Source organism: Ictidomys tridecemlineatus, chromosome 15, assembly GCF_052094955.1.
Source record: "Ictidomys tridecemlineatus isolate mIctTri1 chromosome 15, mIctTri1.hap1, whole genome shotgun sequence".
Classification (NCBI taxonomy): Eukaryota; Metazoa; Chordata; class Mammalia; order Rodentia; family Sciuridae; genus Ictidomys; species Ictidomys tridecemlineatus.
This window is the reverse complement of record NC_135491.1, coordinates 1,958,452-1,970,864: the sequence shown is the minus strand read 5'-3', so window position 1 is coordinate 1,970,864 and position 12,413 is coordinate 1,958,452. Positions and strand designations below refer to the sequence as shown.

The window sequence follows — 12,413 nt, the reverse complement described above, 5'->3', positions numbered from 1 at the left end:
TAGTGAGGATGGTGCGGAGGATGGTGAGGATGGTGGGGAGGATGGTGAGAATGGTGGGGAGGATGGTGACGCAGTGGTGAGGATGGGGTGAGGATGGTGAGGAGGATAGTGAGGATGGTGGGGAGGATGGTGACGCAGTGGTGAGGATGGGGGTGAGGATGGTGAGGAGGATGGTGAGGAATGTGGGGAGGATGGTGAGGATGGTGGGGAGGATGGTGGGGAGGATGGGGATGGGCTGATGGTGAGGATGGTGAGGATGGTAATGGCGGTGGTGAGAATGTAGTGAGGATGGTGGGGAGGATGGTGGTGCAGTGGTGAGGATGGTGGGGGAGGATGGGGACATAGTGGTGAGGATGGTGACGGCGGTGGTGAGATTGTAGTGAGGATGGTGGGGGAGGGTGGTGGAGAGGATGGTGGTGCAGTGGTGAGGATGGTGGGGAGGATGGGGAGGATGGTGGGGAGGATGGGGAGGATGGTGGGGAAGATGGTGGGGGAGGATGGGGACGGGCTGATGGTGAGGATGGGGACACAGTGGTGAGGATGGTGGGGGAGGATGGGGACACAGTGGTGAGGATGGTGACGGGGTGGTGAGTTTGTAGTGAGGATGGTGGGGAGGATGGTGGTACAGTGGTGAGGATGGTGGGGAGGAGGTGAGGATGGTGACGGCGGTGGTGAGATTGTAGTGAGGATGGTGGGGAGGATGGTGACGCAGTGGTGAGGATGGTGGGGGAGGATGGGGACGGGCTGATGGTGAGGATGGTGAGGATGGTGACGGCGGTGGTGAGATTGTAGTGAGGATGGTGGGGGAGGGTGGTGGAGAGGATGGTGGTGCAGTGGTGAGGATGGTGGGGAGGAGGTGAGGATGGTGACGGGGTGGTGAGTTTGTAGTGAGGATGGTGGGGGCGGATGGTGACGGTGGTGACATAGTGGTGAGGAGGGGTGCAGTGGCTAGGACACCTAGGTATACCTGTGAAGTATGGTTTGTATGTATAAAACCTGGCGACGATGGTCGTGCTGGTGAGAGGGGTGGGGAGGCTCCGCGTGGACAGGAAGTGCTGACTTGCTCTCGGGTGTGCCCAGCTGGAGATAGAGCCTGGTGCCGAGTGCACACCCAGTGCCACCTTGATGGGTGTGCATCATCACCAGGGACTGGAGCCTGTGGGCACCTGCGTGAGGCCGCGCTTAGGGCCCAGCCCACGTGATGCCATTTCACCGTGGTGAGTGCTGCCCAGGAGGACACTGTGCGGCCACTCAGCAGTGAGGAGGTGGAGCCCAGGCAGGGCCTCTTGCGCTCAGCTGCAAGGTGTGGTGACTGCAGGTGCCCCTGGGTGGGCGTGGAGTGAGCTGTAAGTGGTTCCCCGAGGGCTTGGGGAGAGCCTGGCCCTCGGGCTCAGGTACAGATCTGAGTGCTGGGCACAGAGAGGGCTGGTGGCACACATGGACAGAGCCATGATCAGCAGCCAGGCTTGCTCCCTGGGCCTGGCTCTTGCAACGGTGCTGTGTGCCCCTGTCGGGCTGAGCTGGGTCCAGTCCCAGCCTCACCACTCCACACCTGTGGAACTCTAGTTTCCTCTGCTTCTCTGTGCCTCAGTTTTCTTTTCTGTAAAAGGGGATAGAAATAGTGCCCGCCTCCCCTGCCGTGGGGAGGGTGTGATGGTATGTGTGAGGATAGCACTTGGCGTGAGTACACGCACACCTAACTAGAGTCCCAGCCACGCCTCTTGGTGCTTCCCTGCTTGACACCATGTGGACTCAATATGAGACAGTTGTCACGATAATCCTGCAAGGGAAGATTGTTGATCCCCATTTCAGAAAGGGCTCTGAGGATCAGAGAGGGCAGGCCTCTTGTTTTGGGCCACAGAGCAGAGCCAGGGCTCAACCCCAGAATAATGTGGTGAAGATCCCCTGCTTTGACTTGTCCTGTGGTGCCAGATCAGGACTTTCATGACTGCCCCTGAGTGACCTCTCCCATCTCTGTGTCTCAGCTTGCTGCCCTGTAAGTTGGGGGACAACTTGGAAGATCTGCCCCCCACACTCCCACTGTGGCCCCTGCACCCTTCAGCAGGAAACCATTCCCTCTTCCTCCTCTCCCCAGACCAGAGCCTGACTTGGAGGTCACAGAAGGTGACAAGGCTGGCGCCCCCACAGTCCTGTAAAGGCCAGCAGGGTCCAGTTACTTGCTGGGGGTGGGGTAATGCCTGGGGGTCCTGAGAGATGGACTGTTTGCTCCCGCCAACAGGCAGAGGAGCATTCAGGGAATCTCTGGTCCCCAGATCTCATGCAGCCCAAGACTTAAATAACTGCTGACCAGTGCCCTGGGGAGGACACAGGGAGGGCTCCCGCTGCCTTCCCCCTCCTGCCCTGGGCATTCAGGGCATCGCAGAGCAGGACCCCAACTGGCAAAGGAAAGTCGCCTTTTCCATCTCCAGGTGGGAGCAGGTGGGACCCTGGCTCTGGGTCATCCCCCCAAAGTAGCAGAGAGGCCAGCTTGGGGTTCACCTCCTGGCCCTTCTGTGAGCCTGGCCCAAGGCCCCTCCACCCGCCACCTCTGCCAGCCCCGAGAAAGCGGGTGCTTAATGACTCGTCATCCTATCCCTGCGTGGCTGGGCAGCTAAGCCCAGACATCTGGCCTGGGGCTCGGAGCCAGCATGGGTGGCCAGCCTCCACCCACTGCTGGCCCTGACTCGGGACACTCCCACAGGACAGCTGAGCTTAGTCCTCTGCCGGCTGGCCTCCAGCAGGCCTGGCAGTGGCTGCAGAAGCCCTGCAAGCCCACCCGTGCAGAGGGTCCCTGTCCTGTGACACCCAGAGTGGAGCTGCAGCGGAGGTCCTCCACAGGAGGACACCAGGAGGACCCAAACCGGCCATTCCCCCACGGCCTGACGGCTGGCAGGGAGCCAGCTGAGATCGCACCCCACAGGGTGGCACCCACCGTGTGGCCCAGGGACTGAGCGCCCACCTCACTGGGGGCTGGTCAGGAGAGGATGCCCAGGCCCTACCCTAGCCAGCCGCCCTCCGTAGGCCTTCCTGTTGGAACCCTGTCCACTCAGGAAGGCCTCTGGGGTCACCTGGGTTTCTGTGTGCCAGTCCCAGCTGCCTCCTGCATCTTGGGCAAACCCCCTCCCTGCAGCCCTGGGATGGGTGGGGCTGGATGGAATCAGGCCTTGTGCGTGGGAGGCCGGCTCTCCACCGGCTGAGCTGTGCCCCAGCCCTGTCTCGTGGTTGTTGATTTTGCCTTTTGTATGTGAAGAGTCTGGTGAGACGATGGATGGATCGTGTGTGGGGACAGCTCCGAGCTGTCCCAGGAAGCCCAGTTTCCCTAATGGTTTGGAGGGTGGGGTGGGGAGGGGCAGGGAGGGGCAGGGAAGGAGGAAGCGAAACTTTCACCAGGGTTTTTGGTATCAGAGGCCCAGATTTGCATCTCGTATGTCATCCACGAGTTTATAGCTAGTCCTGCTTACGATCTTTGGGGCCACCCGTCACACACACGTCAGGGACGCTGTGGGTCAGAGTGGGTCTGAATCCGGCTGGGGCCCCTTTCTTCCTGGCTCTTGCCAGGGGACCACAGCAGTGACCCAGCTCTGCCCCTGTGACCAGGGATAGGAATCGCCCTCTGGCCCCCCGAGACTCGTGTGTGTGACCTGACGGAGAGCACGGGGGCGGCCTGCCGTGCTCCTGGTGGAGCCCAGAGGTTTGCTGAAGGAGGGGACCCGCAGAGCCCGGCAGCAGGGTGGGCTGCCGCGCTGCCGCTGTCCTCAGGCTTGCCCTTGGTCTTATTCTGGACAGCCTTGCTAAGATGCAGTTGACACGCCATGAATTATGCCACTCTAAATGTGCCAGGCGGTCGTCCTGAGCAGACATGGGCTGGTGTGCCGCGCCCCGGGGCGCCCGTGCGTTTCCAGAGGGTGCTGTGGCCTCCTCCCGGTGCCGTGGCATTGCCAGACCCTTCTCCACCCTGTGAGCAGCGGTGTCCTCGCCTGCACGTGCTGTCCCTGAGGCGGCCACTCCAGTGGGCCTGGAGGTGGTGCAGCCTCGCTCCTTGGCTGTCACCACAGTGCCCCAGCCTGTCCTCCCAGGGCGGGTGACACCTCACACCCACGGCCAGGCTCAGTCCTTCACTCTCACACACTGCACTGTCCGCAGGGAGCGTGGTCGCACCAACACTCAGCCCAGGCCCATGTGGGCCACCCTGTGCTCCTTGGTGGACCAGGGCAGTTAACAGCAGAGAGCCCAGGGGCCACCTGAGCTCCGGCAGGTGCCTGGCAGCTCAGGGTACCGTGGGCCCACCCATGAGGAAGGGTGTGTCCAAGGGACCCTTTGGCTTGGTCAGGGGACAAGTCAGCGACAGGCCACCCCCGCTGCTGAGGTGGTGTTAAGCATTCCCGTTAGCACTGGGCATGACTTAATCAGTGTGGCCCCTGGCTGGGCCCTCTGGGCGTCTGTCCTCCCCTGCCACGCAGGCCCATGCTGTCATTATCACCCTCCAGTTAATCCTCAGCTGCCACCTCCAATTAGCACAGGCAGGCACAGGCCCACTCTGCCCCTGCCCCTCTACTCCTGTCACCCGGCCACTTCCCGCTTTAGGGGACACATTCTTGGCCTGAGTGCTTGGGCTATTTCAGACCCACATGAGGTGGCAGGAGGTCTCAACGCGACCCTCCACATGGTGAAGCTCCCAGTCGTCAGGCCAGGGGCTCCTGTCCCCACTTCTCTGGCTTGAACTTGGATTCCAAAGGTCTTGGAACCATTTCACGTGGGCATGCACGCTCTGCCACCCCCACCAGGCAACACCTCGGGGCCACAGCAGGGACACTGGGGTTGTGCGGGGCCCGGGAGCTGGTGACATGCGATCCAGCCTGAGTTGTAGCCTTGCCTTCCTCTGGGCCCACGGCCAAGCAGGGCACGGAGAGGAAGAGAGAGTGTTTGCAAACAAGGCGGCTGCCAGGAAGGGGACGGGGTGGCGGGGCAGACGCCAGGAGAGAGGGGCCAGGTGGCAGCTGGCCGTGGCGCCTGCCTGACCTTTCCTACCCAGCTATGCACACGAGCACACTCGTGCACGCACACACACACACACACGGTCCAAGGTCTCAGACAGATCCGATGTCCACACACGCAGAGCTGCAAACCCCTGCTCTCCTTCTCCTCGACACACACAGCCCATGCTCAGACACAGAGCATGCACCAAGCTCTCGCCCACGTGTGCAAGGCGAGTGTGCACACCCTCAGGAGAGAATCTCTGAGGACCGTGTTCTTCATTTCAACACAAACTTTGATTTGTAAAGGGAAAGGATTCTTACAAATAAGCAGCTCGTGGGAAAAGGCATAGTCAAACTTTGTGGGTGGGAGTGAAAATGGGTGCAGTCCTCCAGAAAGCACTCGGCTCCTCAGAACGCGAGGACTGGAAACGCCGGAGGACCCAGCTACCCCGCGCCTTGGTGGTTTTCCAAAGGATCCAAAACCAGCACACGGCAGGGCACAGTCCCATCAGTGTTTCACAGTGTGATCTGCAGTAGGCACGGTGCAGAGCCAGCCCGGGTCAGCAGATGATGGATCCGGAGAAGGTGGTCCATGCCCACAGAGGAGTTTCCTCAGTCATAAAGATGGATGAGGTCACGGCATTGCTGGGAGGTGGACACAACTGGAGGGCATCTGCTAGTGAAATGAGCCAGACTCCGAAAGGCCATCGACTGCTTTCCCTTCCGTGTGGACGCTAGAGCCAAGCTAGGGAGAGGGGTGTCCGTGAAGACAGAGGGGAGACCAGTGGAGTGGGGAAGAGGGCTGAGGGCAGGCGGGAGGGGTGGGAGAGCAGGGAGCTGCGGAATGAGGCGGGCCAAGGGTGCTGCGTGCGTGTGCAAACGCACCACATGATGTCCACCTTTGAGTGTGCCTGTCCGGGACCACCCAAGAAACCAGCAGCTCACCCTGTGTTCCGTGCTCTATCGTCCACCACAGGGCCAGCTGGGCTGGGGCCTCGTCCCCAGGCACTCCACCTCTCCCTCTCCACAGCAGCTGCTGGTGCGTGTGTGTGTGTGCGCGCACGCACACGCACACACACACGCACACACACACTTACTCTCCTGAGCTCACAGACCCACAGTGTCAGGGGACCTGAACACCAGGTGGACTCTATTTGCAGAGAGCAGCTGGGGCAAGAGAGGCAGAACCCGAGAGTGACCTCCCAGCAACGTGGAGAAAAGGGCAGAGGGACGGGGTGGAAGGGAAGCCCTGCAGGAGAGGGCAGGCCAGGGGCCGTGTGAGGCACCTGGAAGGGAGGCAGGGCCCGGCCAGGCGTGGCTCTGGGCATGTGGTCCTTCAGGAGCAAGAGGGCAAGGCGGCTCCCTTTGGGATCTCATTCAGTAGCCATGGAAAGTAAAACATCTGGATTAAAGAGGACGCGGGTCACAGGAAAAGTAAAGGAACACAAAGTGGGGGGGAGCGGGGCTGCAGGGGAGGGCGGCGGCCGTGTGCTGGGGCGAGGGAAGGCCTAGAGAGGAGGCGCACCTCCCAGAGCATCCAGGGAAGGTGCAGAGGAGGAAGGACACGTGGGGACAGGGAGGGGCGGGGACTGCACAGAGCAGCAAGGGGGCACAGGAGAGGGACAAAATGGGCAGACACCAAAGCCGCTTGGCACAGCCAAGCACCCCTGGAAGTGGGCGCTGCCCTCCCAGCCCTGCTCACTGCCCGTCCTCTGCCCCCTTTCCCAGCTCCTCAGCCTCCCTCTCCAGCTGTTTCCACGGTCGCCCCAGGTAGCCCTTGATGGAGCCCACCGGGCTCCTCCTTCGAGGGTGAGGGTCCAGCAGCCCCCAAAGGAGTTCATCTGCCGCAGGCGCCAGGCCGAACCAGGGCTGCGGTCGGTCCTGGGGCTGGCCTGAGGCCTGCCAGATGAGAAAGTCCTCGTAGAAGGGGTCGGCCTCCACCAGGGGCTGGTCCCAGGGGAAGTAGCCAGTGAGCAGGCAGAAGACCAGGACCCCCAGAGCCCAAGCATCCAGGGCAGGCTGGATGGGCAGGCCCTCGGGGAGAGGCGGCGGGGCGCAGAGCTCGGGGGCTGTGTAGGGGATGGGTGGCCCGGCTAGGCGGAGCAGGGTCCCGCGGGGCCGTGTGTGGCCAAAGTCGGCCAGCTTGACGCGACGGCAGGCTGGGTCGCACACCAGCACGTTCTCTGGCTTGAGGTCCCGGTACACCAGGCCGCGGGAGTGGATGTGCTCCAGGGCCGAGGCCAGCTGGGCCGCACAGCGCTGGGCCGCAGGCTGAGGGAGGCCCACCTGCAGGGAAAGATGATGGGTCCACTGCCCTCTGGAGCCGCTGAGGGGATGGAGACCTGAGGCTTCTCTGCATCATGGAGCAGGCCCAGGCAGCACTAGGAGCCAGCAAGGGCTGCAGGTGGGATGGCCAGGTGGGCCCTGTGAGCATGAGGCCTGGTGTGACCTGGTGTGAGCTAGAGAGGCCTGGTGTGAGCTGAAGAGGCCTGGTGAGGCCTGGTGTGAGCTGGAGAGGCCTGGTGAGGCCTAGTGTGAGCTAGAGTGGCCTGGTATGAACTGGTGAGGCCTGGTGTGAGCTGGAGAGGCCTAGTGTGAGCTGGAGAGGCCTGGTGAGGCCTGGTGTGAGCTGGAGAGGCCTGGTATGAACTGGTGAGGCCTAGTGTGAGCTGATGAGGACTAATGTGAGCTGGAGAGGCCTGGTGAGGCCTAGTGTGAGCTAGAGTGGCCTGGTATGAACTGGTGAGGCCTGGTGTGAGCTGGAGAGGCCTAGTGTGAGCTGATGAGGCCTAGTGTGAGCTGATGAGGCCTAATGTGAGCTGGAGAGGCCTGGTGAGGCCTGGTATGAGCTAGAGAGGCCTGGTATGAACTGGTTAGGCCTGGTGTGAGCTGGAGAGGTCTAATGTGAGCTGATGAGGCCTAGTGTGAGCTGATGAGGTCTAGTGTGAGCTGATGAGGCCTAGTGTGAGCTGATGAGGCCTAGTGTGAGCTGGAGAGGACTGGTGAGGCCTGGTATGAGCTGGAGAGGCCTGGTGTGAGCTGGAGAGGTCTAGTGTGAGCTGATGAGGCCTAATGTGAGCTGGAGAGGCCTGGTGAGGCCTGGTATGAGCTGGAGAGGCCTGGTATGAACTGGTAAGGCCTAGTGTGAGCTGGAAAGGTCTAGTGTGAGTTGATGAGGCCTAGTGTGAGCAGATGAGGCCTAATGTGAGCTGGAGAGGCCTGGTGAGGCCTGGTGTGAGCTGGAAAGGCCTAGTATGAACTGGTAAGGCCTGGTGTGAGCTGGAGAGGTCTAGTGTGAGTTGATGAGGCCTGGTATGAGCTGGAGAGGCCTGGTGTGAGCTGGAGAGGTCTAGTGTGAGCTGGAGAGGCCTAATGTGAGCTGGTGAGGCCTGATGAGGCCTAGTATGAGCTGGAGGCCATCAACCCAGAAATCCTGTTGGCATGTGGAGGGTGCCCGGGGGCCGGGTAAGGTCCAGTGAGGCTCCGGGCAGGGAATGGGATTTCTGGGATCCAGGATATTTCTGTGAGGCCTAGTGGGCCTTGAAGGCATGCTCAGGGCCGCCTACCCACCTTGGGCTGGATGAAGGTGATGAGGTCCCCGTGCAGAACGGGCTCCGTCAGGAAGCTGTAGGAGTGGGCTGACTCGATGCCGATGCCATAGGCAGCCACAATGGCTGGGTGGGCGCCCAGGGACAGGCCCACACAGAACTCATACAGGAAGCCACGGAGGGACGTGGAGGGCTTTGGGAGCTGCTTCAGTGCCAAGGGCGTGCCTGAGGACAACAGGGGTGGATGTGGGGGCAGCAGGAGGCTGGGGTCACTCAGGCAAGCTGTGCTGCCCTGCAGTCATCATTGCTGGCCACAGCCTGGATTCTTTCCCGTATGTCCTTGCCCCCATTCCTCTCTCCCTATCAAGCAGCCCCTAACCACATGGCTACAGATGCCAGCAGAAATGACAGCACTGGCCGAGTGTCCACACTGCCCTCTCTGTCCTAGAGCAGATGGACACTGGCCCAGAGTCTCGGGGGCCCGCATCGGCTCCCCATGGCCCTACATGCATATGTGAGGCTACCAGGCCAGTGGGGGGCATCGGGGAAAAGGTGGCCACCACCGGTGGAGAACCAGTTAAGGACTCATGGATCCTGTCCTGCATGGACACTTCCAGTCCCTGCGCTCCCCAAGGGCAGAAAGTTCTGGCCTCTTCGCTGTTCTGGCCCTTGCTGCCAGGTCCCCATCTTGCTGGCCGTAGGCTGTGTGATGGGTGGTCACCTCCTGGGATAAGCACCACCACTCCCCATGCACGCCCCAGCTGGTCCTGGGGATTCGGTCAGCAGCACACGCCACCCTCTGTGCCAATGGCCTCTGCCTACCTGAGCTCCGTCCCCACACTTGCAGGGTCACCTGGCTCAGCGGGAGTCAGGGGCCTCAAGGCCTGCCTTCAGTGAAACCCAGTGGACAGCCCCGGGCGCCGCGTCTGTTCCCCTGTAGTTCATGCTTTTAAAAGCACCCAGGGTGGCTGCCTCTGTCTGCCGCCCTCTGACGGCTGGACGAGTCCCCTGCCCATTTGAGCGTTTGCACCATGTGCCTGTATCTGGTGGTCATTAGGGTGAGTCCAGACCCAACATGACCGGTGTCGTGTAACGGTGGAGAGTGAAGACACGCGCACAGAGGCGGGACCTGTGAGGACACGGGGAGCCCATCTGCAAGCCAAAGAAAGACACCAGTCCTGGCGACCCCTTGGCTTTCAGCCTCCAAAAGCCAAAGGAATAACCCTCCATGACCAGAGAGCTTTGCAGCAGAGTCCCCAGCACGTGCACTCTGCCGTCACACGGTCCTGCACACTCAGCCGTTCTGCCAGGCTCACTGGGAGCTTCCTGGAGCAGGGACAGGCTCAGATGCGTCTTGGAGACCTCAGGACCCCCAGCTCGGGCCTGAGCCCCAGGCAGGCTCCAGAGGTGTACCCTGAACTGAGACGGACTCTGAGGCTCAGCCCAGGGCCCCTGTTTTGTGGGAGGGGCAGAGGCTGTGTATGCTTGGCAGGAGAGCACAGGGCAGGGGACACGTGGTACCTGTCCCCAGTGTGTGGTGGCTGCACTAAGTGCCTGGGCTCTGCAGCATCCCAGTCTTCTCTACGCCAGCCCGTGAGCAACTCACCATGGTGGGGACTGTCCTAGTCACCAGTGTCCCCAGCGACAAGAGCAGTGGCTATACGATGGTCCCTCTCAACTGCAGTTCCCTTCCCAAAGATTCAGCTGATTGCGTTCAACTTTATTCCAAATACACCAAGTGGATGACCCAGAGGTCCACAAATCGAGGCTGTGGGGGCTGGCCCAGTGCTGCGCGTACAGGCCCTGGAGCCATCCCCAGGACCACAAAACAAATCAATGAAACTTGAAGGGTTTTAGATCGTGCACTGAGTGCCCACGGCACATCATCCACAGGTGCACACCGCGTACTCCCCCATCCACCGGACACTCGGTGACTATCATGGCTGCCGCTGTGTTCGAGTAACACTGTTTATTGACGAGTGTGATGCCGACAGTCAGAGAATGCCCCGACTACAGTGCCGACATGGTAAACCACCCGACCACAGTCTGCATGCACAGGAAAGAGCATCGCAGGCACGGGCGCAGGGCCGCTCAGGGTTCTGGGCATCCACTGGGGCCAGGAGGGGGGCGTTGCTCGAGGTCAGAGGGCAGCACACATTCCTCTTTCCAAAGGAGCTCCTGGGACGCCCACATTGGACTGTCACCCAACTCCACAGCCTGGGTGGCTCCCCAGCCCGTCCCCAGGATGCTGTCCCGTCCCCAGGATGCTGTCCCGTCCCCATACCTTTCTGTCGATGGGTGACCAGTAAGACGCGGCCATACCGGCCCTGGCCCAGGGGACGCACCTCCTGGTAGAGCTGGTCCACCTCAGCATGGACCAGGGTCTGGGCGCTCAGTGCCATCATGTCCTCCAGGGCCAGGGCGGCCTCCTGGCCCTGCTGGAGTTCCTCTGGGGTGAGGCCCCCGAGTCCTTCCTCGGTGCCATCTTCTGCAGCCCCAGCCTCCACTGGCCCTTCTACAGGCTGCTTGCCTGGCATTTCTGCAAGAGACACAGAGAGACCAGCCGCAGCTGCCACGAGGGCCAATGGAGAGGCTGGGCCCAAACACCCGGGTCTGAGGGGGGAGGCTGGGCCTGGACCCCGGGTCTGAGGGAGGGGGCTGGGCCTGGACCCAGGGTCTGAGGGAGGAGGCTGGGCCTGGACCCTGGGTCTGAGGGAGGGGGCTGGGCCTGGACCCTGGGTCTGAGGGGGGAGGCTGGGCCTGGACCCTGGGTCTGAGGGAGGGGGCTGGGCCTGGACCCTGGGTCTGAGGGAGGGGGCTGGGCCTGGACCCTGGGGCTGGGCCTGGACCCAGGGTCTGAGGGAGGAGGCTGGGCCTGGACCCTGGGTCTGAGGGAGGGGGCTGGGCCTGGACCCTGGGTCTAAGGGGAGAAGCTGGGGCTGGACCCTAGGGGTCTTGACTGGAGGGTTACTGTCACTTCCCAGTGTGGACAGTGTCCATCCTTATGAAAGGACTGCAGAGAGGAGTTGCTGCTGCAAGGTGAGGTCAAGTAAGAGGTCACAAATGTCCCCTGTCCCCACACCCTCCCTGCCACCCTATGGCCTGAGGGTGAAAGATGAACCAGATAACTTGAGACGCCCCCACCTAGTTTCCAAAGCAAACAGACTTGGGCCCTGGGGATGGATGAGCAGCCTCAGCCTCCTAAGAGCAAACAGGTGGTTTGAGCCCCCAGGGGCAGAGTGGGTGGGGCTCACAGAGGGCCTGGGAGCCCAGCCTGCAGGACAGTGGATCCCCTTGCCCTGCACAGCTGCAGAGCAGCTCCTACAGCCCACCTCGCTCCTCAGACCCATGGTGGGCCCAGCCTCCTCCCTCAGACCAGGGTCCAGGCCCAGCCTCCTCCTTCAGACCCAGGGTCCAGGCCCAGCCTCCTCCCTCAGACCCAGGGTCCAGGCCCAGCCTCCCCCCTCAGACCCAGGGGTCCAGGCCCAGCCCCCCCCCTCAGACCCAGGTTCCAGGCCCAGCCTCCTCCCTCAGACCCAGGGGTCCAGGGTCCAGGGTCCAGGCCCAGCCCACTCCTCTTCTGGGACCTTATACAAGTCACACAAATAGTGACCCTCAATTCTAGCCTCTAGCTCTCATCCGCTCCGCAGCCTCAAGGTGCAGCCTGTGCGCTGCTGAGGGCCACAGGACCTTGGCCACAGACTCCCTTCCTGTTCCTGTGCTGCCCCCCTGGGCCTTTTAACCTTGCCTCCCCCTGACCTGGGTTCAGAGCCCCATGGACCTCACCTTCTCCGAGGTTTGCCAGACCCTTCTGTAGCCTGCAGTGGTGAGTGCCCAGTACTTAGAGCCCATGCCAGCAGCAGCCTGCACAGGGAGCAGGATCCGCCCC

General features: G+C 61.9%; 1 protein-coding gene across 1 annotated transcript; it reads right to left on the bottom strand.

Annotated features, from left to right (window-relative positions):
• Nucleotides 1-5,235: 5,235 nt before the first annotated feature.
• On the bottom strand, nt 5,236-12,406 carry Sbk2 (SH3 domain binding kinase family member 2). Its single transcript, XM_005341583.5, has 4 exons — nt 12,311-12,406; nt 10,809-11,063; nt 8,547-8,749; nt 5,236-7,262 (listed from the first exon to the last, which is right to left on the bottom strand). The coding sequence occupies exons 2-4, from the start codon at nt 11,059-11,061 to the stop codon at nt 6,675-6,677; spliced, it is 1,044 nt and encodes a 347-aa protein (XP_005341640.2). The 5' UTR covers nt 11,062-11,063; nt 12,311-12,406; the 3' UTR covers nt 5,236-6,674.
• Between the last annotated feature and the right edge of the window lie 7 nt (nt 12,407-12,413).

Excerpts from the sequence above, each read along its gene's own strand:
- Sbk2 (XM_005341583.5), bottom strand. The coding sequence starts at position 11,061 with ATGCCAGGCAAGCAGCCTGTAGAAGGGCCAGTGGAGGCTGGGGCTGCA. Across the intron at positions 8,750-10,808 it reads GGTCACCCATCGACAGAAAG|GCACGCCCTTGGCACTGAAG; the intron begins GTATGGGGACGG and ends TGTTGTCCTCAG. Across the intron at positions 7,263-8,546 it reads TCACCTTCATCCAGCCCAAG|GTGGGCCTCCCTCAGCCTGC; the intron begins GTGGGTAGGCGG and ends CTTTCCCTGCAG.